At 40.9% G+C, this 25,646-nt stretch overlaps 1 protein-coding gene across 3 annotated transcripts in view; it reads right to left on the bottom strand.

Annotated features, from left to right (window-relative positions):
* Nucleotides 1–25,646, bottom strand: part of rab6ba (RAB6B, member RAS oncogene family a) — a 131,068-nt gene that overhangs the window by 54,788 nt on the left and 50,634 nt on the right. For all 3 annotated transcript variants that reach the window (XM_071203016.1, XM_034081607.1, XM_071203017.1), the window contains one exon: nt 25,113–25,171. In XM_071203016.1, the coding sequence (XP_071059117.1) occupies nt 25,113–25,171 (59 nt within the window). The remainder of the gene's footprint in view (nt 1–25,112; nt 25,172–25,646) is intronic.

Here is a 25,646-nt window from a genome sequence, read left to right as displayed (position 1 = left end):
GACAGAATGGGCATCAGCAGCTTGATCACGGACTTTACACTCAGTCATATCCATCACCGCTAGGCCTCTAAGAATAACCTTAATTATAGTCAGAAATAATGATTTGGTTCATGTTTAAACCGTTCATTCAGCGTCAATAAATGAGTGCTAATCCCAGTGTGCTCAGTGTACAACATCACATGTCATTTCACCTTCGATTCACGGTTTGAAAACGTAGCATTTCGCCACATGCTAATGCTAACCGGAAGTGAAGAATTTTCAGAATAAAAGTATTAAGTTAATAGTGTGAACTTCCGTTTTTTTCAGAATAAAACTGATTTAAATTAAATAGTGTATTTAATTCAAAATTACGCCATATCAACATTGATTTTAATTTCTGTATGTACATCACTATGTATGTAGTATGCACTGTATAATGTACACATGTAGAGTTGTAGAAAAGACATGGTGTACAGACAGTACAGTACACTGACTGTACAGTCAGTCACTACAGTGTAGCCTATACTGTATAGTAGGTGTGTAACAGTGTAATGCATATAGTCTACTACTACTCTACTCTACCTTTCAGCAAAGTTTTAGGGATTTAGGCTCAGTCAGCTCAGGGACTGTTTGGTTACTTTAGTTTGGTAAATGAAATACATGTTTGAACTTTGTAGTAGTTCACTGTAGTTGCTGTCATAAGTCATTTGTAGACTAAGTGGCAAAAAGTGTTTTTTTTACATTTGTACTTTGTAGAGAAATGTAGACACAAGTTGGAAGGGAGCACAATAAACCTGATGAGTTTGAATTTGAGTTGATTATGAGTTAATTTTCAATTGATAATTAGCTCACAATAAGTTCACTTTAGTTACTCACACAACTTGACAAAAGCCATGGGTTCAGGTCCGGACTTATAAGTCAACTCTCTGATTGGTCTGGTTTCTTGCCTCTGTTGCATTCACTGAACACGGGAAATTACAGTCCTGCCGTCCTCTCGAGTGTCATGATGAGGTTCACGTAAAACACGGTTAATATATTATATTATTGAGGTAGAATTGTCCGGTGCTACAGAAAACACATTCGGGGCAGGCCAAAATATTATTTTACCAACAATGTGGAATTTATTGGCTACATATTACACAGAGTATGCACAGTGGGAGCAGCAATAACCATCAAATAATAATTCAGACAGGGGAGCTCCGCACCCCCTGCCTGCCGCTAGGGGGTGCTGCAGCGCCCTCAGCACCCCCCTTCCCGCACCCATGTCAGTGTCTGTTTCATGCAGCAGCTGATCCAGTAATGAGTGACCCGGCCGACAGTAAAAATAAACATATTTATAACTAGGTAGTTTGAGAGGTGTCTCAGTCCTGTCAGATTAGACTTCACTCACGTTGATGTCCATATAAGAAAGATAAATAATCTGAATTCAGTGTGCCGTTTACTTTGACCCGGGGGTGAGCAGCAGAGGTGGGGAGAGGCGGGGCTATTGCCTCATCATTATCAGAAAATGATCGTATAGGGCGTACACACGGAGCCGTTTAACCCCCCAGAGCGTTGCGTATGCCTTTCTATCCACCTTGGGACACGTTATCGTTTCCTCAGTCGTTTAGTGCCGTATTCGGTCGTCCTCGTGTGGCCGAACGGTCTATATGACACTAAACAGTAACGCAAACGACCGTTTTCGTCCTCGTGTGGCTGGGGCATCAGTCGATGTCATGGCCTCTTTAAAGGTCAGAGGTACACCGCAAACTGCTCTGTAACAATAATCTATACTAGTGAGTGTTTTATCCTCTTCATCACTATCTTCCTGAGTATAATCTCTAAAGTACTCTGGGGGTTGGCGCTCCCTACTGGGATATCTCCCACTGTCTGAGGCATGTGACGCCACCCTAGGGTGCTGTTCGCCATCATCCTCTGGTGCTGACTGTGGAGCGTTAGTTTGTACATCTTTGCTCAGTACACTAGGCTGTGGGGCCTTTACTCCCTCTTCACAGTCTTCCTCCGAATCCTGTTCTAACCACTATGTCTGAGTCTCACTATCACAAGTTGTGCTGGTGATAAACTTTACTAGTCTGTGCTTCTGAACCTTCTCTTTGTCGGGGTAGTAAACTAGATAGGCGGGGCTTCCCTTTTCATGCCCTACAAAACGTCCTTTCTCACACCTAGTATCTAATTTTCTCCTGTCCTGCTGGTACGCATAGCACACTTATGCATCCTCGCTAAGTTAAAAGTTACACTTCTTCTCTGTCAGTGCTGAATATGGCGTAGTGCCCGTGTGCTTATTAAAACACCGGTTTCTGGTATGTGCTGCTTCCTGAATGGCATAGTGCCACAGGGTTTTAGGCAGATCACTGTCAATAAGCATACATCTGGCCATTTCAAAAAGAGTGCACCCTTCTCTTTCAGCTGTCCCGTTCTGATGTGGGGAATAAGGACAAGACGTCTCATGTCTGATCTTGTTCTTTCTCAATAGTGTCTGAAACTCCTTACTAGTAAACTCAGTCCCATTATCTGATCTAATGCATTTCACCGTCCCATAGGGAGCTACATCTGCCAGATACTTCTCAGTGGCTTGAACTGCGTCACTCTTCGCTTTCAGGAAATAAACAAACACTGCCCCTGTACACACATCTGTAAATGAGTGCATATACTTGAAGCCATGGACTCGTTATTAACTGGACCAGCTAGATCAGTGTTCACCAACTCAAATGGTGTGTTTGCTTTATCGGTCGGATCTCTGTTTCTCGTTTGGGTAAACTTTCCCTCTATGCATACCGTACAATCTTTATCAGGCTTACGCTTTGTACCCTTAATATGCATACCAACAGTTACATCATGCAGCTTTAACACATCCTCATAATTACAGTGACCCATAATCTCATGCCACGTTTGGATATCATGGCTGACATGACACTTATCTTCAACATCACACTCTGTTTGCAAATAGTATTTTCTTACGTACATAAATGTCAAACTTGGTACCATCCGGTAACATCAGAGCATCTTTACCTTCGTCGAAGAAAACCTTGGCTCCGTTAGCTGTAGCAGACTTCACAGAAAAGAGTTATTGGGGGTACGATGGGATGTATAGCGCTTTCTTCAGAGTCACTTTACACCGTCGTCCCTCGCTGTCTATTAGACACATCTCTGCTTCTCCTCTAACCAATTTCTTTCCCAATTTCTTTCCCAATTTCCCACCAATTTCTTCATATCACAGTTTTGCATGATGTCACTGTAGGACAATGTTTTAAGGATCTCTTGTCGAGCTAGGTTGTCAGTTTGAAATGTCTGGATGAAGATGTAACTGATTTACAAATGTTAAAAAATGCCTCTTTTCATCCTCTGTCTGAGGGAAAACCCCAAAAAGCATGATAGGGCGAGCCAGGCCCCTTTAAGTTATTTTATTTATTTTTGTCTGCATCTGAGAAACTAATGTATAAATTATACAGTTATTTCTGCAAGAAAATTACAATAAAATGACTGTTTAATCCTAACATCTTGTATTCATGTCTATAATTTTGAGCACCAAATTATTGAAAAGTATCGATAAGAGTATCGAAAAATACCGATACCGATAATCAGTACCGGTATATGTATCGATAAAATCCTAACGATACCCATCCCTATGGAGGAGGAACGAATAAGGAGGCGAAAGGAGCAACTTCAGATGGAGGAGGATATTGCAGCACACATGGCTAAATTAGATGTGTTGCAAACAGGGAGCATCCTAAGTGGGAAAAGTTAAAAAACAAAGCATTCGGATGGTTGAACTCTTATATTGAACAAAGAAACATTAAACCACAAGTCCTCTATAGTGCCAAGGACAATATAAATTCTCCACAAATGTTGCTAAACCAATGGGAGACAAGCAATGACTACTTGGATCCAACAACACGGCCAATGAGAACATTTCACCTTGGTTCCTTTCCTCAGAGCCAGTATCCCATAAAAAATCCAATTTGAAAACACAAATGAATTATGGAGATAGCTTGAACGCAAGTGAAGATCAAAACAACATACTGGGCATTATGAGAAAACAAAATGAAATAACCACCCTGTTCATACAACAGCAATGCCTTTCATCCTTGCCAAAGAGAGAGATTCCAGTTTTTTATGGCATTCAAATATCATACATTTATGAAGGCTTTTGAGAATGGTGTTGAGAAAAACAGCTCCAGTGAGCGACTCTACTTTCTGGAGCAGCACACTCAGGGTCATCCCAAAGGACTTGTTGGAAGTTGCCAGCACATGGATCCAGAGAGGGGATACATCGAGGCTAAAGCTCTGATCCAGGAGCAGTTTGGACATGAGCAGAAAGTGGCATCTGCATATTTGCAAAAGGCTCTTTCATGGCCTCCTATAAGAACAGACGATGTTAAGGCTCTGCAAGACGACAGCTTCTTCCTTCGAGCGTGTGCAAACGCAATGGAAGAGGTGCAGTATTTGCATGAGCTTGACATGGCTGCGAATATGATGATCATAATAAGAAAGTTACCGTACCATTTCAGAGACAAGTGGAGCACTTTAGCCTGTGAGCTACAGGAGAGGAACAGCCGCAGAGCAACCTTCTTTGACATCACACACTTCATTGAGAGACAAGTTAAAATCTTAACCGACCCAGTGTTTGGAAACATTCAAGATGCTCCCTTCATAACAACAAATACTGCTTTAAACAGATCACAGCCTCGCTCACATTTCGTAGGAACTAGCTTTGCCACCACTGTATCTCTTGTAGAAAAAGAAACCCAGACAGATACTGAAGGGAAGGAACACATTCTGACAAGATGAAGGACATGTCTGTGCTGCGGAGGAGGTCACACCTTGGACTCGGGCCATCAGCTTGAAAAAGGAACACACAAAGAGAAGATAGGCTTCCTGATGGAAAAAGGTGTCTGTCTGTGCGTGGGGCACATTAGCAGAAATTGCAATAAGCGAATTTCCTGTTCAAAATGTGGCTTCAAACATCCAACCATACTTCACATCCCTTCCAATGAAGCAAGACACAATGCTGCTCAAGCCAAGAATACATCAGAGCTATCAGTGGACAGCGCACTGGTTTCAAGTGGCCTTACCGGGGCTGGTGATGACAATTGTAAACTTCCCATAGTTCCAGTGCAAGTCAAGTCAACGAAGGGCAGCAAGATTGTCACCACCTATGCTTTCTTGGGCCCAGGAAGTACAGCAGTGTTTTGTACAGAGGATCTGATGCACGAGCTCGGCCTAACTGGAAAGAAGGCGCAGATTCGTTTACGAACCATGGGCCAGGAAAGGGTCGTAAATAGCCATATTGTGTTCGGACTAGAAGTGGCTGGCTTAAAAAAATGACAATTTCCTTGAACTGCCACAAAGCTACACCCAAGAGTGCATGCCTGCCAGCAGTGGGAACATTCCTAGACAAGCGGACCTACAGAGATGGCCTCATCTGAAAAATGTTAATTTGCCTGAAATAAATGCAGGGATTGGACTGTTGATAGGAACCAATGTTGCTAAGGCCTTGGAACCATTGGAAGTCATACGCAGTGTGGATGACGGACCCTATGCAAGCAGGACAATCCTGGGCTGGACAGTGAATGGACCACTTAAAGAGCCTGTGACACCATCCCAACAACTGTTGTGCAATGAAATATTGTGCTACTAGTAATCTCGAACCGTCAGTTTAAAAAAGAAAAAGCGATACCGTTCCGTTAAATATCAATAATTTCGAACATCGCGGGGAAATTCCTTGACTCATTTTGAAGTTTTGGGGGAAGCCGGAAGTGACGTCAATGCGGGAACGCTTCGAGAGCCAAACACGGACAAAGTGTGTTGTCATGCGTAGAAATGGTGAATTACTGAGTTTGGGCACGTTAATAACGTTTTAATGAAGTTGACTACAGTATATTCATATTTGTCAGTGCTTTCATGTCAATTCGGCGAACATAAACATAAATGATCGTGGTGAAGATGATGATTACATTAGGATTAAAAATCGGGAGTGAGAGCTGCTGAATTTCCTCCCGTCGGATGTGATATAAAAACAAATCGATTATTTTTGTGGTTGTAAACTCAAGTGGATGAAACTACATTTATTAGTGCTTTCATGTCAATGCGGCGAACATATGATACATTAAATGATCGTGAGGATGATGATTTAAAAATCGTTTGTTTGAGCCGGTCTGCATTTCCTGATGAGAAAACAAACCGATGCTTTTTGTAGTTGTAGTACACCAACAACATGGATTAAACGTGTGTTTTTTTTACCACAATGTTGGGGAAATTAATGGATAAAATGCACGGATTATTATTATTATTCCCACTCCGATCGGGACACGAGGTCCACCGTTTCCCCCAGCGAGGCTCCCCCCGTTGACAGTTTACGTGGGCTGGGTGCAGTGGCGGACTGGCCATCGGGACGAATCCCGATGGGCCGGTACCGAAGTGGGCCGGTCGGATAAGTCACTAGCACATCCCCCATAGGTGGCGCGTGAGGCTCAGGTTTGGGAAGGCTAAATAACTTCTTTTACCTGACGCTGCCCGCCTCCGGCGTCTATAGAAAAGAGATCAACTCAGTGTGCGGAGTTTAAATCTCTCAAGTCATATTACAGGATAAAGGAAATACAGTTTAAACTGCCATATGCAGAGAAGACGCCGACGTGTCGCACTTATCATTCATATTACATCATCAATCAGATCATCGATCATATAATATCATAATATATCATATATTTCCTTATCTGAGTCAGCTTCTCCAGCCTCATCTGGCCGTGCAACACTCACAGTGTCACAGACTGGATGCAGAAGTATTATTTAACACATTATGTTGACGAAACACTCGAGACAAATGTAATTAAAGTCAGATCCACTCGTGTCTTAGACGTGAACGCGCTCTCAGCTGGAGAGAGAAACCCTGGCTTGATTTACCGAGTTGATAACCAGCGTCGTAGGACCGCTTAGCGAGATCTCGTTTGTTAGTTTGTTGTTAGTTTGTTTGTTACTCAAACATATCCAGGGTCTGTTGAACTGGCTTCGTAGTACAGGGCACAGGTGGCGAGCAGCGCTGAGGTCAAAGACACAGACATTATACATTATATTTGTATTTTACATCCCCCGCTCCCCCCGTTGACAATTTACTAGCGGTACCGAAGTGGGCCGGTCGAGAGTCCCGGGATGATTTTTAGTCCCATTCCACCACTGGCTACATGACCGTATGATCGCCCATATTGACGCACCTCATTCCTAAACTTCTAACAGATACAACATAAACCGATCCTTCAGCCTCATATGAGCTCTCAGACACGTTCAACATTAACCTGTCATCGCTGTCTGAGCTTGCTGCTGTGTGCGCCGTCGTGCGTTTACATCTGACTGTATATATATAAAGGTTTACATGCAGATGCTGGGATCCTGGACGGTGCAGCTGGAGCGCTGTGCCCGCAATGACGTCACCCATCATTTGGCGGGACTTGAAGAATCCGCGAGAAGATCCAGAAAATTGTCAACATTGAAGGCAGATTAATGGTTATCAAAGTACAAATATCCAAAATCAGTTCAGTAACGGTTTTCAAGGGGACGATATGTACTCAAATTGATGGGTTTGGATGATGGGGGAAAACCGTGTCACAGGCTCTTTAAAGGAGTGAGTGGGAATGCAATGGACTTTGACAAACCAGAAGTATCTGTGAACAGAATCTCGGTGTTCACAGATAACGGTACTAATCGTATCCTCCAAGTTAAAACGTAATAGAGAAGTGTTAAGCATTAAGTGGGATAATAATGGATCACCAACTACATTTGTCCAAGGGCCAAAATGTATACACTTTCGCGGGCCAGCAATTTTTATATGTAGCCCAGAATTTTGAAGTTGTTGACCGAGGGGGCTTAGCAGACTTTCAGTCATACTAAATAGTCATTATTTTCTTCATGTGTGAATAAAATGTTTTGCTTGGCTCTTTTGCCTCTTACTTTGCATTTCATGTAAACAATGTGTATTAGCTAAGCGTGAATGTTAGAACTCATTCATAAATGAACAACATGTGCATCAAACTTAAAAACAACGCACCCTTTCAGTAGTTATAAATGTTAGTGACTCATAAATAAATGGTGTGTTTCACACTTTACAAGGCTCCCTTTTACCAATTATAAATGGTATTAACAAGAAACATCAAGATAGAAGGGGGGGGGAATCAACTCAGTGAGCAACAGATACCAAGGATGCTGGCTGATGAAGAAGATGAAGTAAGCTTAGTAGCCAATATAAGACTAAGCAGTACAGATAAATATGGGCTCACTATTTGGCAAGCTACCGGTCACAGTCGCCCTGTTTATCTCATGTCTTATAAAAGCTTATTAATGATTTATAAAGTGTTCACAACGTAATTAATAAATGAATTATGTCATGGTTGAGCGGAGCAGGCAGGACCCAAATGCGGATTTAACAGAAAATACCTTTATTTCAAGGCTACAAGAAACATACAGAGCAGAACTCTCTCCCCCATGAACACAGTCAACAACAAACAAGGATCTCACAAAGACTTACAGAAAAAGCAGAACCTAAACACAGAGACATGTAGGAAGCAACAGACAAGACAGGGGTTGAACACTTTTCAAACTAAAACAGGAAACGAAAAAGACAGATCTACACAGGACAAAAATAAAACACAGACAGATCGTGACAAATTACTAACTATTCGTAAACCCTTTATAAGGGTAGTCTTATTGTAAAGGGGTAACGATGATTCAGACATGTGACGTTATTGACACAATAGCTTGAATAGTGAGATGGAAGGACATTTTCCTGAAGCAGAGGTGCTGTAGGCTCTTTCTGGCCCCAGTTTTAAATATAGAACTCCACACAGACAGCTATACATGAAAGGATTAGATCACCAGAAATTATTAATATTCCTTCTTAAATATTTAACTACTGCACATCGTTAGCAGAGACACCACCGCTGTCCCTATTCTGCCAGACTAGGGCATTAAAACATTTTCACAGGGATTTCATTTCATTTTCATTTAATCGTTTATTTGAATAGGGACAATGCACATTAATGAACACTTTAGACAAATAATGCTTCAAGTGTAAATATGCCGGATTTTAGCTTTGAGCTAATTTCCATCCGTAGTCCCTGACATACAACATATAAGAACATGACATTTGTAAACATAGCAACAAATAAATACATGATATGCAAAAGAGCAAGAGCAGCACACAAGCATTTACCACATGGCAGTACAATAGCCGCTTTCACACCGCAGGACTTGCGGTACTTTAGTGCCGGCACTAAAGTACCACTAAAGTACCACGGCACTAAATCCGCCAGGGGGCTAGTGCCAGTCGCATTCACACCGCAGTACTTTCCCTGAGGCACGATTACGCTGACGTCACTTCGCCTTCTTCTTCTCTGGGTTTACTGGCAGGCCGCAAAACCACTTCACGGCGAGTACAACAAAAAAACGAGAGAAGAAGAACTACACGGGGGAGGGGGTATAAAGCCCACCCGCTGTATGAGGCGTTTGTTTACTTTCAGACCTCAGACATGATGGAGTTCAATGAGCTTGTTGTCTTTGTGCTCATGTTATACAGCTTTGTAACTGGGTTATTGCAGCCAACTAGGGATTTGACCCACGCGTCGGATGCTGTAAGTGCAATGCTGGTTCGGAATCGAAGGCGTAACATAACGAGTATTTCAACCGCAAAGGCTGGCACTCGCTCGTCCTGCAGGGTGTTGTGGATGCTAGGGGCCGTAACCATGGGCGCGGGAAGGGGGGTGCTGAGGGCGCTGCAGCACCCTCTAGCGGCAGGCAGGGGGTGTGGAGCTCCCCTGTCTGAATTATTATTTGACGGTTATTGCTGCTCCAGCTGTGCATAATCTGTGTAATATGCAACCAATAATTTCCACATTGTTGGTAAAATAATATTTTGGCCTGCCCCGAATGTTGTTTCTGTAGCCCCGGACAATTCTACCTCCATAATATAATACATTAACCGTGCTTTACGTGAACCTCATCAAGACACTAGAGAGGATGACAGAATTGTAATTTCCCGTGTTCAGTGAATGCAACAGAGGCAAGACACCAGACCAATCAGAGAGTTGCATGGAAATAAAAGTGTGCTTGTGTCATTCAAACTCTGTGTGTGTGCGGAAATAGCGCATTTAGTGTGTGTGTGTGTGTGTGTGTGTGTGTGTGTGTGTGTGTGTGTGTGTGTGTGTGTGTGTGTGTGTGTGTGTGTGTGTGTGAGAGAGGGAGAGAGAGAGAGGGACCGTGTTGTTAGCATCTGGTTAGCTAGCTGCACTAACGGACATACGGAGCTGTTGGTTCCACAACAAGCTGGAGGAGAGCTCTCCTCTCAGACTGAGAGGCTCAGGTGAGCTAAAGGACTCTCTGAGTGTTTAGATCAGGAGTGTCAAACTCAATTTCATCGCGGGCCACATTTGCATTATGGTTGCACTCAAAGGGCCGGTTGTAACTTCAAGACGATATAAAAATACATATATAAATATTTAATATATAAAATAATGTGTTATATAAATTCCGTTATTGCCTCTGCATTGGATTATTATCGGATAGGGTAATAACTTCATAATTAACTACGTCTGAAAGCAGAAGTCTCTTCAGTGAGAATGTCACAAAATATTTTAAAGAGAAAAGCTAAATTCTGGAAAAAAAGTCAGAATAAAAAAAGAAGAAGTGACATTTGGAAAAAAAAAGTAAAATTTTGAAGAAACAAAGTGAAATTCTGAGAAAATGTAAAATTTGAGATGCATTGTGGGACATGTAGTTTATGGGCAACGTGCTTCTGTAAAGCGGCATGTAACCGTATAATAAACCTATTATATTTTTTGCAAGCTCTTGTGGGGCCGCATGAAGTGAAGTCACAGGCCGGATTTGGCCCCCGGGCCTTGAGTTTGACACCCCTGGTTTAGATAGTTAACTTTAGTCTAAGTTATCTCAGTGAGTCTCAAACGGTTTGGTCACAAATTATTCAAAAGATTATTTCCGCGGCACACCTATGGCACCACCACATACCACATATGATCATTATCGTTATAAAAAAAATAAGAGAATAAAGGAAAAACAGTTATGAAATACTATATGGCAGTAAAACAAGAATACAGTTTGAAAGGGGAGTGATTTGTAAAATATCCATAAAGAAAAAGAACATCTGCTTACAGTTGTGTTTCATCTGGGTGTTGAGAGAGGTATCCATAGATCTCTCCATGTTGCTCTTAAAGTGCACCAGATTGATGCTTTTAACTTCAATATTAAAAAAAAATCTTCCCGGGGAGCATGCCCCCCGGACCCAACCTAGAGGAGGTGAGGTCCGCTCCCCACTCGTAAAAAAATAGCACTTTACCCCTGCCTATATGCCGTGAGCTGATTATCGAGCCTTCATTGTAACAGTCGCGGGTGTACTGTGTATTTGCGTGTGGGGAATGCTTTTGTGCGTGCTCCATTGTGCCCGTAATAGTGTTCACTGGAGTCCAGCACCTCAGCACCCCCACTCAAAGTACCTTCCCGCGCCTCTGGCAGTAACGACATATAAGGTGCAAGACAAGATACAAGAGATGCATAAAGTGCAAGAGGAGATACCCCTGTGTTAAAGTGCACTTAGCGGTGATTGCTCGTCTGGTTGTTTCTCAACCATTCTTTGAGTTGACCTTTAAAGCTATTGAGAGTGGGACAATCCCGTATCTCAGTTGGGAGGCTATTCCACAAAGAGATGCCTTTAACGGAGAGGTAATTTTGTCCAAAAGTGGTCCGTCTGCGGTGGACTTCAGTCTCCTCTGGTTTCTGACCTAGTGCAGCGTCCAGTGTGTTTTTTGTGGATGAATTCCCCTAAGGGAGGGGGGGGGGGGGGGCAGTCCATGTAAACATTTATACAAAAAACACATACTATTAAAAGACTTAAAATTGTCAAAACTCAAATTGTGTTTTTCAAGGATGGTACAGTGGTGGTATGAATGTGGCTTTCTGTCAAACACCTTGATAGCTCTCTTGTACAGCTGTTCTATGGGTTTTAGGTTTGTGGCACAAGCAAACGACCAGTTTGTCAAACAGTATTCAATGTGGGATAGAATCATACAGTGGAGGTATGACTTTGCAGTATTGACAGTTAAGAAAGATCTAATTTGTTTAAAATGTTGCAAGTTGAAGTTAATGGTATTGGATACTTTCTTAATATGTTTCTTAAAAGTCAAGTTCGAGTCCAGTATGACTCCAAGATACTTGAAGTGGGAGACTAGTTCTATTTCTGCTCCGTTTAAAAATACATTGGATCCTTTGATTTTGACTGGTCGTTTACTGAACATCATGCATACTGTTTTCTTTGCATTTAACTGTAAGCAAATGTTGTTCAGCCAGTGTTGAACCTTGTCCAAAGCATTTAAGAGACAGGATGAGATAATGTCAGTGTTTTTCCCATGTTCAAAGATGACCGCGGCGCATCATCGGCATACATTTGCACATTCAACTCAGGACATACATTAGGCAAGTCTTTAATGCACAGTGAAAACAGTAATGGTCCAAGAATGGAACCTTGTGGAACCCCAACAGGGTTCACAAGGTAGGGGGATTTGGTACCGTTGACCAAAACACACTGTTTTATGTTCGATAAGTAAGACTTAACCTACTGTATTGAATCTGCAGATACATTGAAATAAGTCAGCTTTCTAAGGAGCACTTGGTGGTCAACAGTGTCAAAAGCCTTCCTGAGATCAAGGAAGACAGCACCTACATATGGGCTCGTGTCCAACATACATTTAACCTTTTCCACAAAGACACAGTTAAGCTAACGCAGTATATGCTCCGACCGTCCACACTTACAACAACGCCCTACAGACATAAATCAACCAGTGAGTGTATTCGCCATGACACAGACAGTCTGTGGTTTGTACTTGTTTAACTTTTGTCTAGTTTCTGAACAGATATGAGGAGCTGTGAGCTTGCGTGCTAACAGCTAACGGCTGATGTTGGTTTTCTGTGGTTCGCATTGAAGATGACGTCACGGCTCCGCCTACACTGCGTTACTATAGTTACTGCCCCAGCTACCAAACTGTAACGGAAACGCAGCATAAGATGAGCCTGGCCTAACAAGGCCTAACTATACCGTACTAAGCCGAGCGATGCTGATTGGTCTGTAATTGGACATTATTGCCTTATCCCCAGATTTAAAGATCGGTGTCACCGTGGCCACCTTCCAGGATGATGGAACTTCCCTTGTGCTGATAGATTGATTTACTAACATAGTAATTGGTTGTATTAGACTGTCGATATGTGTTTTTATAAAGTTGGTGTCTAAATCATATGCATCCCTAGCCTTAGAACAGGGGTGGGGAACCTTTTTCCTCTCAAGGGCCATTTCAATGTTTTCAACATCCTCCGAGGGCCGTACAAATGATTGACCTCTGCTTAAAAATACTAATCACAGCCCATTCATTTCACCTTTCTTTCATGTTGTACAAAGAAAAAGCAACCTTTTAATCCAGATATCTTACCATGACTCGCACATGCATGCACGTGCACGGTTGTGGCATGACCACCAACACAGAAAGATATGGACACAAGATGTGTGCAAATGTAAATTTAGTTTCCTATTCATGTGGACATGACGATTTTTGCACATTGAGAGCAACATGAAGAGATCTATGGATACATTTCTCAACACCCATATGAAACAGAACTGGAAGCAGATTTATTTTTCTTTATGGATATTTTACAAATCACTCCCCTTTCAAACTGTATTCTTGTTTATTAATAACAACTTTTTGTTACCGTGATATAGTATTTTATACCCGTTTACTTTATTCTCTATTATTCAACTATAATGATCATATAAAGATGTGCCTTTACCTCACTGGTTGTAGAAAAAGCTTCTTATATTTGTTAGCATAGCTAGCTAACCAGATGCTAATAACAACAAAGTTATTGACTGTATGATCAGTATGACAGATGAACAGATCGCCACTGGGCTTTCAACTAAAGACACAGCCACGCAAAAACTGCGGCATGTCGGTATGCTCCTTATCGGTACTGCAATTTTTGGAAGTGCAGGAGTGGAGCGGCGTTCTGGTGCTCTCCGTCAGAACTGCACCCCTGTCAGACGAGACATATACCACGTGATGACACGTTAAGGCTTGTGTTGTGTTCAAGGACCCTGACCGTGGCCAGGAAAAACAGGCACTCGCTTGTTTAATTTTTTTGCGGTCTAGATTTCTTTAATTTTTTTCTTTTTTGCGTGTGTTTATAAATTACCTCGAGGGCCGCACCAAATTGTCTCGCGGGCCGTATACGGCCCGGGGGCCGCAGGTTCCCCACCCCTGCCTTAGAACCTCTTAACGCTAAGAGTATATGTTTTACCTCCACCGCTGTGAATTCCTGCAGGTCAACAAAGGGGTGTGTATCCACAATCGGGCTAGGTGAGACCTCAGATGGCAGGAAGAACTTTGTAATATCCAGAGCACTATTTATGAAATACTCATTTAGAGAGCTGGCCAACACTGCAGGGTCTTTTATCAGGGCATCATTGATTTTTAATTCTAGAGCATTATTTTCCTGTTTTGTTTGTTTACCTAATAGTTTATTTAAGATTTGCCGAACTTTTTTACCGTTACCTTTCGCACCTTCAATTATATTGATGAAGAAGTTCGCTTTGGCCTGTCTTATTGTTTGTGTTACCTTGTTACGAGCATGAGTGCATTTCTGTCTGTCAGTAGATAGTCCGGATTTCAAGCTCTGCTTTATAGTTGGTCTCTGGATTTCATGAGATTCCTGCACTGTAGATTCAGCCAGGGAAGAAGATGTTCCTTCCTGTCCCTAAGGCACCCTTTCCTTGAGGAGGAAGACATTGCTTCGTTAATTTTAGATATAAACAGATCACTGTTTTCACCAATATCTTCAGAGGACAGAGTGTCCCCCCAATCAATCATTTTCACTGCATCCATAAAACGTTGTTGCAGCTTTGTTAGTAAATACTAAATCTATCATAGTCTTGGAGGTTTTGGTTATTCCAGTCGGTTAATCCATTAGTTGTATTAAATTGTGTTTATCCGTGATCCGTTTTAAGTTCTTTCTATTTTGTTTGTCATTCCAGTTTATGTTAAAGTCTCCTAAAAATAAATATCTCTTTGTTGGAGTCACAGGAATTCAGCATGAGTTTTACCTGGTCATAGAAATCCACCTTAGCGGTGGGTGGGTGGTCGATACAGGCAAATCATGGTGAGGGACATTTCCTCAGTGTGATTTCCACACCAACACAATCAAACTCAACATTAGCTGGAAGAGCAATCTCCCTACAAGTAATGGTATTCCTCACATAAAGCAACACCCCCCCTCCGTTTCCCTTCAGTCTGTCCTTCCTAAACACATTATATCCTGACATAGATACAAGAGTGGATGGTGACGACTGTTTTAGCCAAGATTTAGATATTCCCAAACAGTCAATATTGGACTCAAGGAGGAGATGTTCTAACTGTTCATGTTTGTTGCAGATGATGTGGAAATGTAAATGTCCACTGAATAGTCCCTTCGGCTTGCACCGAGGATCTCACACTATTTTTAGTTGATTCACTGTTTGAAACATTTTTGTGTAACAGTGTTTTTTAAATGAAGACATTTAGATAACAGTTCTGATAAAACTGGGTATCAGGTGATATTAACAGGTTTGTGACTTTTAGGTCAAAGCAGGAGTTAAAAATATTTAGCATTACAGGTGTTACATTACATTTTTGACTCACTACCCTGACTAATCATTGTTGATTGATTGATTATGATTGTCTACAAGTGTGCTGGAGTCAGAGCAGCCACCCACCAGCTGAAGCTCTTCCTGCAATCAGCACTATAGAGACTCAGCCCACCACATCCACGCTGCCAGATAGGACCTGCTCTCCTGCCTGCTCTGCTCCAGCCCCAGTACACTGCTCAGACCCATAACCTCCCCTCACATTCGGCTCCCCTTCACACCCCGGACTCAGCTCTGATCAACCACGCCTTTTTCCAACAATAAACCTTTTTTCAAATCTATTGCTGCTACTGTCTGTGTCTGCACCTGGGTCCACCTGTTCTGCTGCCCGCTTAACAACAGGAGGACTTAAATCTTGTAAAACAATGGGACAGTAACATGCAACATGTTACCACTACTAAACACTGTCATTATACTGAGCTCAGGCTTCACTGTTTACTACCCAGTCTTAACCTAATAATACACAAACTAGATCATGTGTGATCTTTGCACAAAAAAGATGTTGGATTTATGCCCAATAAGAACTGCCACATTTGGCTTTAATCACTGCCATCCATCCATCCATCTTCTCCCGCTTATCCGTGGTCGGGTCTCGGGGGTAGCCGTTCCAGCAGAGAGCCCCAAACTTTCTTTTCCCTGGCGACATCAACCAGCTCTGACTGGGGGATCCCAAGGCGCTCCCAGGCCAGCGAAGAGATATAATCCCTCCACCTGGTCCTAGGTCTACCCCTTGGTCTCTTCCCAGCTGGACGTGCCTGGAACACCTCCCTAGGGAGGCGCCCAGGTGGCATCCTAACTAGGTGCCCGAACCACCTTAATCACTGCATTTTACTTAAAAAGCCTGACGTGTTTAATGATAATGATGGTATTGCTGCTTTACACAGAGAATCTGAATACTTCCTCCACCACTGCTGCTCCAGGCAGGACATTCAGGGTCCTCAATCTGGCAGGAAACATAAACCAGCAGACCCTGAGTCACAGTGAGAATACTGGCCATTTGCTCACAGCGCCATATTTGACAGCAGTTTGTGAACATGAAAAATGGGATTCATTGAGAATTGACTGCCAGAACTGGAAGGAAAATATCAGCCACTGATCATCATCTGACAGCAGGCTGTGTTTTTTAATAAATTTAGAACATAACAATTACAGCATGCTTCATGTGTAACTGTTGCGTGAGACATTATATTCAGCAGAAGTCTCCACGTTTGCAGTCAGCCAAAGTAGTTTGTAAGAAGGCTAACGGACAGAAAAAACACACGACCACATCGCTCAGAGTTTGGAGTACGGACCGTTTATTGTATCTGCGCATGCTCATTAGCATCACCACGTTTCAGGCACATTCTGATGATGTCATACACATGAACTAAAACATGACTATGTTATTATACAAATATGCTTAACACTCCCACTCAAAGACATGTTGATAACTCTCTACAGTGGTACACAAAATCCAAATAAACAAAAAAAATAACTTCTCTAGCAGTGTTCAATTTTTATACCTGCAATTCACATTACTCTCCAAATCTTTCATTTTAAACTTCCTCTTCAACATCTCTTTGACATCACTGAGTGAGCCGTTGTTATTGGCCGCTATATGTAGGTCATTGTTTTGTTATTAAGACGTCTAATGGTAAGTGCATGATGATGCACCCCCTCCGTTGCCTATTATATATGTAATGCATTGATGGTTGAGGCAAACATTCTGACTGTTTATAGTTATTTCTATGTGGCCTACTTGTGTTTAACTCAACAAGTCCTCCAACTCATACGACCAAATGGGTCGATTGTTTAAGCCCTTATTACGACCAAATATGTCGTTTGTTCAAGCGCTTAATACGACCTATAATTACGTTTTAAAGTTGTCGGCCTCTAGTGCTCCCGTTGAATGCAAACGTTACAGAGGGTTGTTTATTCACAAATAACCCTCTCTGTAAAATCCTAAATTGTAGGATAGTTTGGCCATTAAAACGCTTTATGATTAGATTTCTAGCGAGAAGTATATATTGTACTTTTAGAATCCACGTCCAGTTGATATGTAGGATCTATAGTTTGATAGATATTACGAAGATGATTTGTTGTTTCGTCAGGAGAACGTGTATATGCGGCAAGCTTCCATGTAAAGTTACGGGTTGAAAACAGTATTTCCGGTCTCGCCGTTTTCATAATAAAACCAATGATCAAATGATTTAACAGTGACATCTGCACTACTCATCCACTAAAAAACATCAGTTTATCCTAGTTAATTATACGACATGAATTGGTTTAAATTGTGTACAATGCTTTTGTGTTTTTCCCATAGGTTTTTCTCTTTCGATTCTGAGAGACACATTTCTTTTGATAGGCTAAAATCACGCCGCAATGCACGTCGGGATATGGTGTTTATGTGATATGAAAACGGAAAACATTAAAAAAAAAAAAAAAATACTTTATTCTGAGTGTTCTTGCTTTTCTCTTTGAAATTCATCACATAACGGCATTGCAATACACGATTCGGCTGAAATATTACATACCTGCCCTAGATATGTATTTATAGAGCCCTGATCAGAAGACCTTTTGACAAACTGGAAGAAATGCCGCCAAAACTGAATACGTGACGTGGACCATAAATATATCAACAATTAAACAACATCTTCCATTTCTTTTCACACAATACGTCTCCTTGCAGTATCAACACTAATTCAGCTGACTTTTATATTTGATCCAATTAGTAGATAGTCTGTATTTACACCATAACGGTGCACAGCTGAGAGAAAGGGACTTTTTTGTAGTTTTTAAAGATATTACTGATTTTCTGAAATACCTTTCCAACTCCTCATGCAGTTGACTGTTACAGGTCTATACAAGTTCATGGTACAATGCATAAGCTTCACGTCGAGAGACTGAAACTGTATTTTCCTTTAACGTTCTGTTTTAATTTCACAATAAAGTGAATAGTCATATTATGTACGATATTATTATGTTTTATTAACTACACCACTGGTCTAAACCGCACCTCCTAGTGGTTAAAGCACGTTATTTAATTTAGTTGTTGAATAAGTTAATATTTGATGAAAACATTTAAATATTAAGAGTAGCCTACATATAAAATAGGGGTCAATGATAGAAATATAGAATGGAAAATATCAAGAAGATACTGTAGTGATCTCTACAATAAAACAGTTTAGTGCAGGACGTCCAAAGATATTAACAGGAGGATGTGCAAAACAGACAAACTGATAAGGCTGCATTTTACTCAGGTGTAACTAAAGTCTGATTTAAGGGTTGTTTATATTTCACATCATTAATCAGAATCTGCAAAGTAACAAAAATAAATGTAGTAGAGTAAAAATTACAGGTTAACCTCTGAATTGTAGTGGAGTATAACAAAGTAGTACATGCTGCTGTAACAAAAACATTTCCCAACTTGGGATCAATAAAGTATCTTAACTTAAGATGATCGATGGCTACTGCCATATTTGCTAAATGTGCATCTGAACCTTGACAAGTGCATGTTTCAGGCTTATCAATTTACAACAGGAGGGGTCACAGACATAAGACCAGCTGTTAAATAAAGCTCTTCTGACCTTAGCTGTCATGTGGTATAATGCTGCCCATTATGGACACAAGCAATTTTCACCCATGTATTAATTATATATTTTAAATTTGATAACACCAATGTGTTTCGTATCCCCTAAACCTCCAGGGATGTATACAGTTTAATACTGGCAACTTCTAATTGTGGGAAATACGAAAACGTCTTTTAAAACTACATTTCCCAGTAGAGACGTGCCATAGAACATGTTGCGAAACACACAATAGCCAGCATGTGTAATTCTGGGGGGGAGGGCCGGGCTGGACACGTCCAAGTCCAGTTTTGGATAGTCTGGCGTGGTTCCATTCCATTTCAAAGAGCTGTTTGACAGTAACCTTGTCGCACTGCCTCTCCAATATCCAATCACAGAGCTTGAGGGCTAATCACGGGGTTTGTAAAGCAAGGCGGATGTTGTAGTCCCAAACGATAGCTGGGGATTCTGGGTAGTGTAGTGTCTTCGGAAACTCTGTAGTGTCTAAACTCAGAAAAAACTATTTGTTTCTCCGAATCGAAGGTTAAAAACACAAAAGCATTGTACACAATTTAAACCAATCAATATTGTGTAATTAAGGATAAACTGATGTTTTTTAGTGGATGAGTAATGGAGATATCACTGTGTAATCATTTGACAGTGTGGGGAATACTTCCGGTTTTATTATGAACACTTCGAGACCGGAAATACTGTTTTCACCCACGCTAACTTTACATGGAAGCTGCCCCATATACACGTTCTCCTGGCGAGACCTCAAATCATCTTCGTATATCTATCAAACTGTAGATCCTACACATCCACTGGACGTAGATTATAAAAGTACAATATACACTTCTCGCTAGAAATCTAATAAAAAAGCATTTTAATGGCCAAACTATTCCACAATTTAGGATTTTCCAGAGATGGTTATTTGTGAATAAACGATCCTCCGGAGCGTTTGCAATCGACAGGAGCATGTTGTTTCTTACACGACCACTAGAGGTGCTACACTTTAAAACGTGACTCTGGGTTGTATTTAGCTGCTGAACAATCGACCTATATGGTCGTTTTTTGTAGGAGGACAGGCTGGTTTAACTCCATGTTCAGAGCCAGTGTGTTAGGCTTGTGGACCTTACCCGCTGTAACAGTTGTAAATATGCAGTGGTGTTTGTTTGTACATCATTTAAATTAGTATATCACACTAGTTGTGTTCTTCATTTATCTTCAATACCTGACAAGGTCGGAGATCAGTGGGCGGAACTTCTGAAATGTAGTCACTATACTCAGAAGATTATTTTTGTGGGTACACCCACCCCCCTTTATATTGTCCCTCACGTTTCCTCTTCCCTTTTTGTTTTTGTAAATGTTTCCACGTGAGAGGAGTCACTGTGAGGGATACAAAATGTAATACTGATTTGTTATATCTGTTGTCAGCTTGTCAGTGATTAAAAGGAAATCGTCTAAACTGTATTCCGGCTCGGGTCTCGTAATCTTTAGTTCATAAAAAAGAACGAGTCATGCTTATCCACCAAAAAAAAGTTTGTCGCTAACATTCCTGTCAATTCTTCTAGGCACGTAATTATTGGCTGAACTAGTCCCTTCAAAGCGTAATAATATCTTGGTCAAAAGTAGTGCCACGGTTCGTCACGTGATCGTGCTACACCAATTGGGTAGCTGCATATTGTCAACAGAAGTGAAAGATGGCCGCCTACATGGTTACGCTAAACCAGACCAAATGGATTCTAAACAGTGCTGTATGCTTGTTTTATGTCATGTTTTGTCATATGTCTTAATACATCACTAAGTCCGAGGTATTTGCGTTATATACGTGGTATTTGTGAGAGGTTTTACTATCTGGGAACAGAGTTGACCATCGAATCAACATTGGCTAGCAGCGTTTATCAGCCAACTCCAGCTACAACAACATTCCTGGACTACCATGTTCGCATCGCTAGGTTCATTGGCTGAGCTCGTGGATTATTCCATTAGACTGAGGACTTTTTGTCTGTCTGTCTGTTGTTACCCTGTACATTAAATGCACTCTTAAAATAAACATGACTTGATTTCATACATAGCTGCGTCCAAGAAGAAGGTTAACTTGTTACGTTAAGTAATTTAGATCAATAAAATGCAGTACTTATACCAATGACCATTGATTCATTTATTTACTCATTCATCATATAATAATTTGATGAATTACATTATTATTATTATTATAGATTATTATTATAGATTATTATTATAGATATATATATATATATTATATTATTATAGATTATTATTATAGATATATATAATATATATATATAGATTATTATTATTATAGATATATATAATATATATATATATATATTATATTATTATTATTATTATTATTATTATTATTATTATTATTGTAATATGATAATATTGTATTTGTAACTTCAAAATCAATGCCACTGTCATGGAGGGTGTACAGTCTGTTGATGTTGTTGAAGACCTGCAGTGTGATATTGGTAAAATAATCAACCTTTTCGTGCTTCACAGACGTAATATGCATGTAACAATGTTTGTGTGTTGATCATTTTGACTTTGAGACTTTCTGGTGCGTTTTCCTCGTCCCCGCTACTCGATGAAATCATGGTGGTCGCCATTTTTTCCAAATCTGTTTGTTGATACCGGTATATGCAGCTACCCAATTGGTGTAGCACGATCACGTGACGGACCGTGGCACTACTTTTGACCAAGATATTATTACGCTTTGAAGGGACTAGTTCAGCCAATAATTACGTGCCTAGAAGAATTGACAGGAATTTTAGCGACAAACTTTTTTTGGGTGGATAAGCATGACTCGTTCTTTTTTATGAACTAAAGATTGTGTAGTTCCACTTCTGTGGAGCGGGATGAAACGATAACAGGGTTCACCTTATGGCCTATAAGGATCGAGTTCAGACATATACTGTAGGCTGTCTTGAACACTATCATCAGAGTAATGTGATCAAATCAATAAAGATTCAGCTGATAACAGGAAAGCACATGGTAACTTAACATCATAGGCGGCGCGTGAGGCTCAGGTTTGGGAAGGCTAAATAACTTTTTTTACCTGACGCTGCCCGCCTCCGGCGTCTATAGAAAAGAGATCAACTCAGTGTGCGGAGTTTAAATCTCTCAAGTTATATTACAGGATAAAGGAAATACAGTTTAAACTGCCGTATGCAGAGAAGACGTCATATTACATCATCAATCAGATCATCGATCATATAATATCATATAATATCATATATTTCCTTATCTGAGTCAGCTTCTCCAGCCGTATCTGGCCGTGCAACACTCACAGTGTCACAGACTGGATGCAGAAGTATTATTTTAAGCAACACATTATGTTGACGAAACACTCGAGTCAAATGTAATTAAAGTCAGATCCACTCGTGTCTTAGATGGGGCAGTGATATCATAAAACTATACGCTTTCAAACACTCGGTAGGCCTAGGTATTTTTAAACCAGTTGTTTTGTATTCACCTTGCAGGTGCAGCTCTGTGGCTTGTATCCTGGATTATATGTTTAAGTCATGGAGGTTTAAAGCTCATATTTGTCTAATATTAGTTTACTTTTCATTAATGAAGTATGACGCTGCGCTGTCAGTACACTTGTCCCTGTTTGTGATTGGTCAAATGTAGCTAATCCCGCCCCTTTCACGTGAACGCGCTCTCAGCTGGTGAGAGAAACCCTGGCTTGATTTACAGAGTTGATAACCAGCGTCGTAGGACCGCTTAGCGAGATCTCGTTTGTTAGTTTGTTGTTGTTGTTAGTTTGTTACTCAAACATATCCAGGGTCTGTTGAACTGGCTTCGTAGTACAGGGCACAGGTGGCTAGCAGCGCTAATGTCAAAGACACAGACATTATACATTATATTTGTATTTTACCAGGATGCAGTGACACACATATTTGGGAAGGCTTAGCCTTCCCTAGCCTACAGCACCCGCCGCCCCTGCTTAACATGCAGAATGACGTAATTTTGCATGCTAAGTAGCCATGTGCTTTCTGGGGCTTAATATTTATTGATATAGCCTAATGTAAACATTCACTATAATAATTGTAGCATCCCCGGCTGAATGATGCTGGACTCTCCAACTGATGGTATCTGTTTATTGCACACCCTTGCTTGTATACAATCATTACCAGTGGTGTAGTGGGAATTTTTTTACTGGGGGGACGCTATTTTAATTAGTCATCCCAAACAATGCCACACAAGTGCGCACGCGCGCAGTGCACTCACAAAACGGGCAGACAGGTCCACAGAAACTACCGGTATGCTTAGTCCTACTTTAGTTACTGTACTGCAAAAAGCAGACGGCGCTGCGCTCAACACACACACAGACTCAAAACCATGGACACACTGGCAACAATGTATAGGCCTGAGTTAAATAAGCTACAGTATTGCAACTACAGTAAGCACACCAAGCTGCTTCTCTCTCTCTATCTCCACTTTCAAAATCTATTTAAAACTCATAACAAACAAACAAAATTCCCAAAGTTGTCCTGAAATTAACTTCACTTATCCTGAAAAATATAGCCTACCTATGCAAACAACATTGAATCTGGACTTGAAATTATTCTGATTAGGCCTAGCCTACATTCCAAATAAGCAGCAGACAGTGCTGACACACACACACACACACACACACACACACACACACACACACACACACACACACACACACACACACACACACACACACACACACACACACACACACACACACACACACACACACACACACACACACACACACACACACACGTAGCTTCGGTGCTGCTAGCCTCTTTCTTCTTGTGAATTATTTCTTGTGAATTATATTCTTTTTAGAAAAGAAGTCAAGTAAAAAATGTTTGCCTGCAAAAAAGATCATGTTCCAAATAAGTGGGGGTACGGCGCCCAACGCCCACTACACCACTGATCATTACCAACGTAAGAGCTTGTGCCCTTATCAGCCAGGTGCTAAAAACCCAATGTAACTATTTAGTATATGTTAATTTATTTGTCATCTATCCGTCATTATACATGTGTGTTTACACTTATATATACAGTCTATGGTTTACACTGCTCCGTTGTCCATTGACTTCCGGTAAAAGTTCCTTCAAAATAAGAGTCCCGATCTTATTACTATCAAAATAAAAGTGCAAATCGAAAACTTTACCATAGGAAAAATATTGGCATACAAATATAATCACTTATCTAAAAGGTAAGACATTTTAAATATAGTTAGACATATCAAAGGTCATTTACAATAATAATAATAATTATAATAATAATATTAATATTAGTAGGCCGAATAACCTTTATATTTGTATAGCACCTTTTATACAAGAATTGTAGCCAAACTCGCTTCACAGCAGTTCAATAGACAAATAGTGTAAAATGACAGGATAAAAGCAATGTAGAGGAGCTACAGCTACATTTCAACACATATATCCACTAAGATTAATACATGAAGACTTGTGACTCAGACTTGGACTCTTCTTGGGTGACTTGGACTCGGACTCGAACACAGGTAATGATGACTCGGACTCGACTCGGACACTCCTTGGGTGACTCGGACTTGGACTCGACTCCGACTCCGACTGGTGACTCTGACTTGGAATCGAAAAGTGGTGACTCGAGAGTGACTTGGACTCGTGAATTGGTGACTTGAGTACAACACTGGGGGAAAATATTAAGATGTGCTTTTAGTAGTCAGTTAGGTAAAATTGTAGTTTGACGAAGGCAGACGCACTTCACAATAACGTCACTCAGTGCAGTGTAATCCTCTTGGCACTGTACTCTCTTTTCCTATGTCCTGATGACTATTCAACTGAAACCAAATATATTCACTCTGCCGTAGAACCTACCTGATACGTGTTGTCAAAGCTGTCATACATGAACCGGGTGATCAGAGACGTCTTTCCAACTGCAAGAGAAGAAAAAGACAGAGTGTGTTAAATGAGAGACAAGAGGCTTCCACTGTTAAACACTCAATAAGTGTCAGAGCAGGTTTGGTGATTATGGTTTCAGTCATGTCTGTCTGTGCTGCCCCAGGGAGCTCATTAGTGTGGGGGGGTGACCAGGAGGTCAGCCAGGCAATCAGGTCTAGCTGTAATTAACATGCTGCTGCTGCTGCTGCTGCTGCTGCTGCTGCGATTATGTTTGTTCCAAAAACAACTGCATTTCCCATTTTATATTTCCAATGGACTAGGTAATGTCCATTGCAAATGACATGCAAAAATGCGAACTTCACATTTTCCTTTTTATTGAACTATATGAAACATGATAGGGAAGTCAGCCATCTAAAAAAAGACCATCTTAAAGCTCACCTTTTATGCTATATTAGAACAATATATTATAGGGCCATATCTATACAAAACATGACCCTTAAGCAGGGGCGG

The sequence above is a fragment of the Pseudochaenichthys georgianus genome, chromosome 4, assembly GCF_902827115.2.
Source record: "Pseudochaenichthys georgianus chromosome 4, fPseGeo1.2, whole genome shotgun sequence".
Lineage (NCBI taxonomy): Eukaryota > Metazoa > Chordata > Actinopteri > Perciformes > Channichthyidae > Pseudochaenichthys > Pseudochaenichthys georgianus.
Note: the sequence above shows the minus strand (reverse complement) of the source record. Positions and strands in the feature narration are given on the sequence as shown.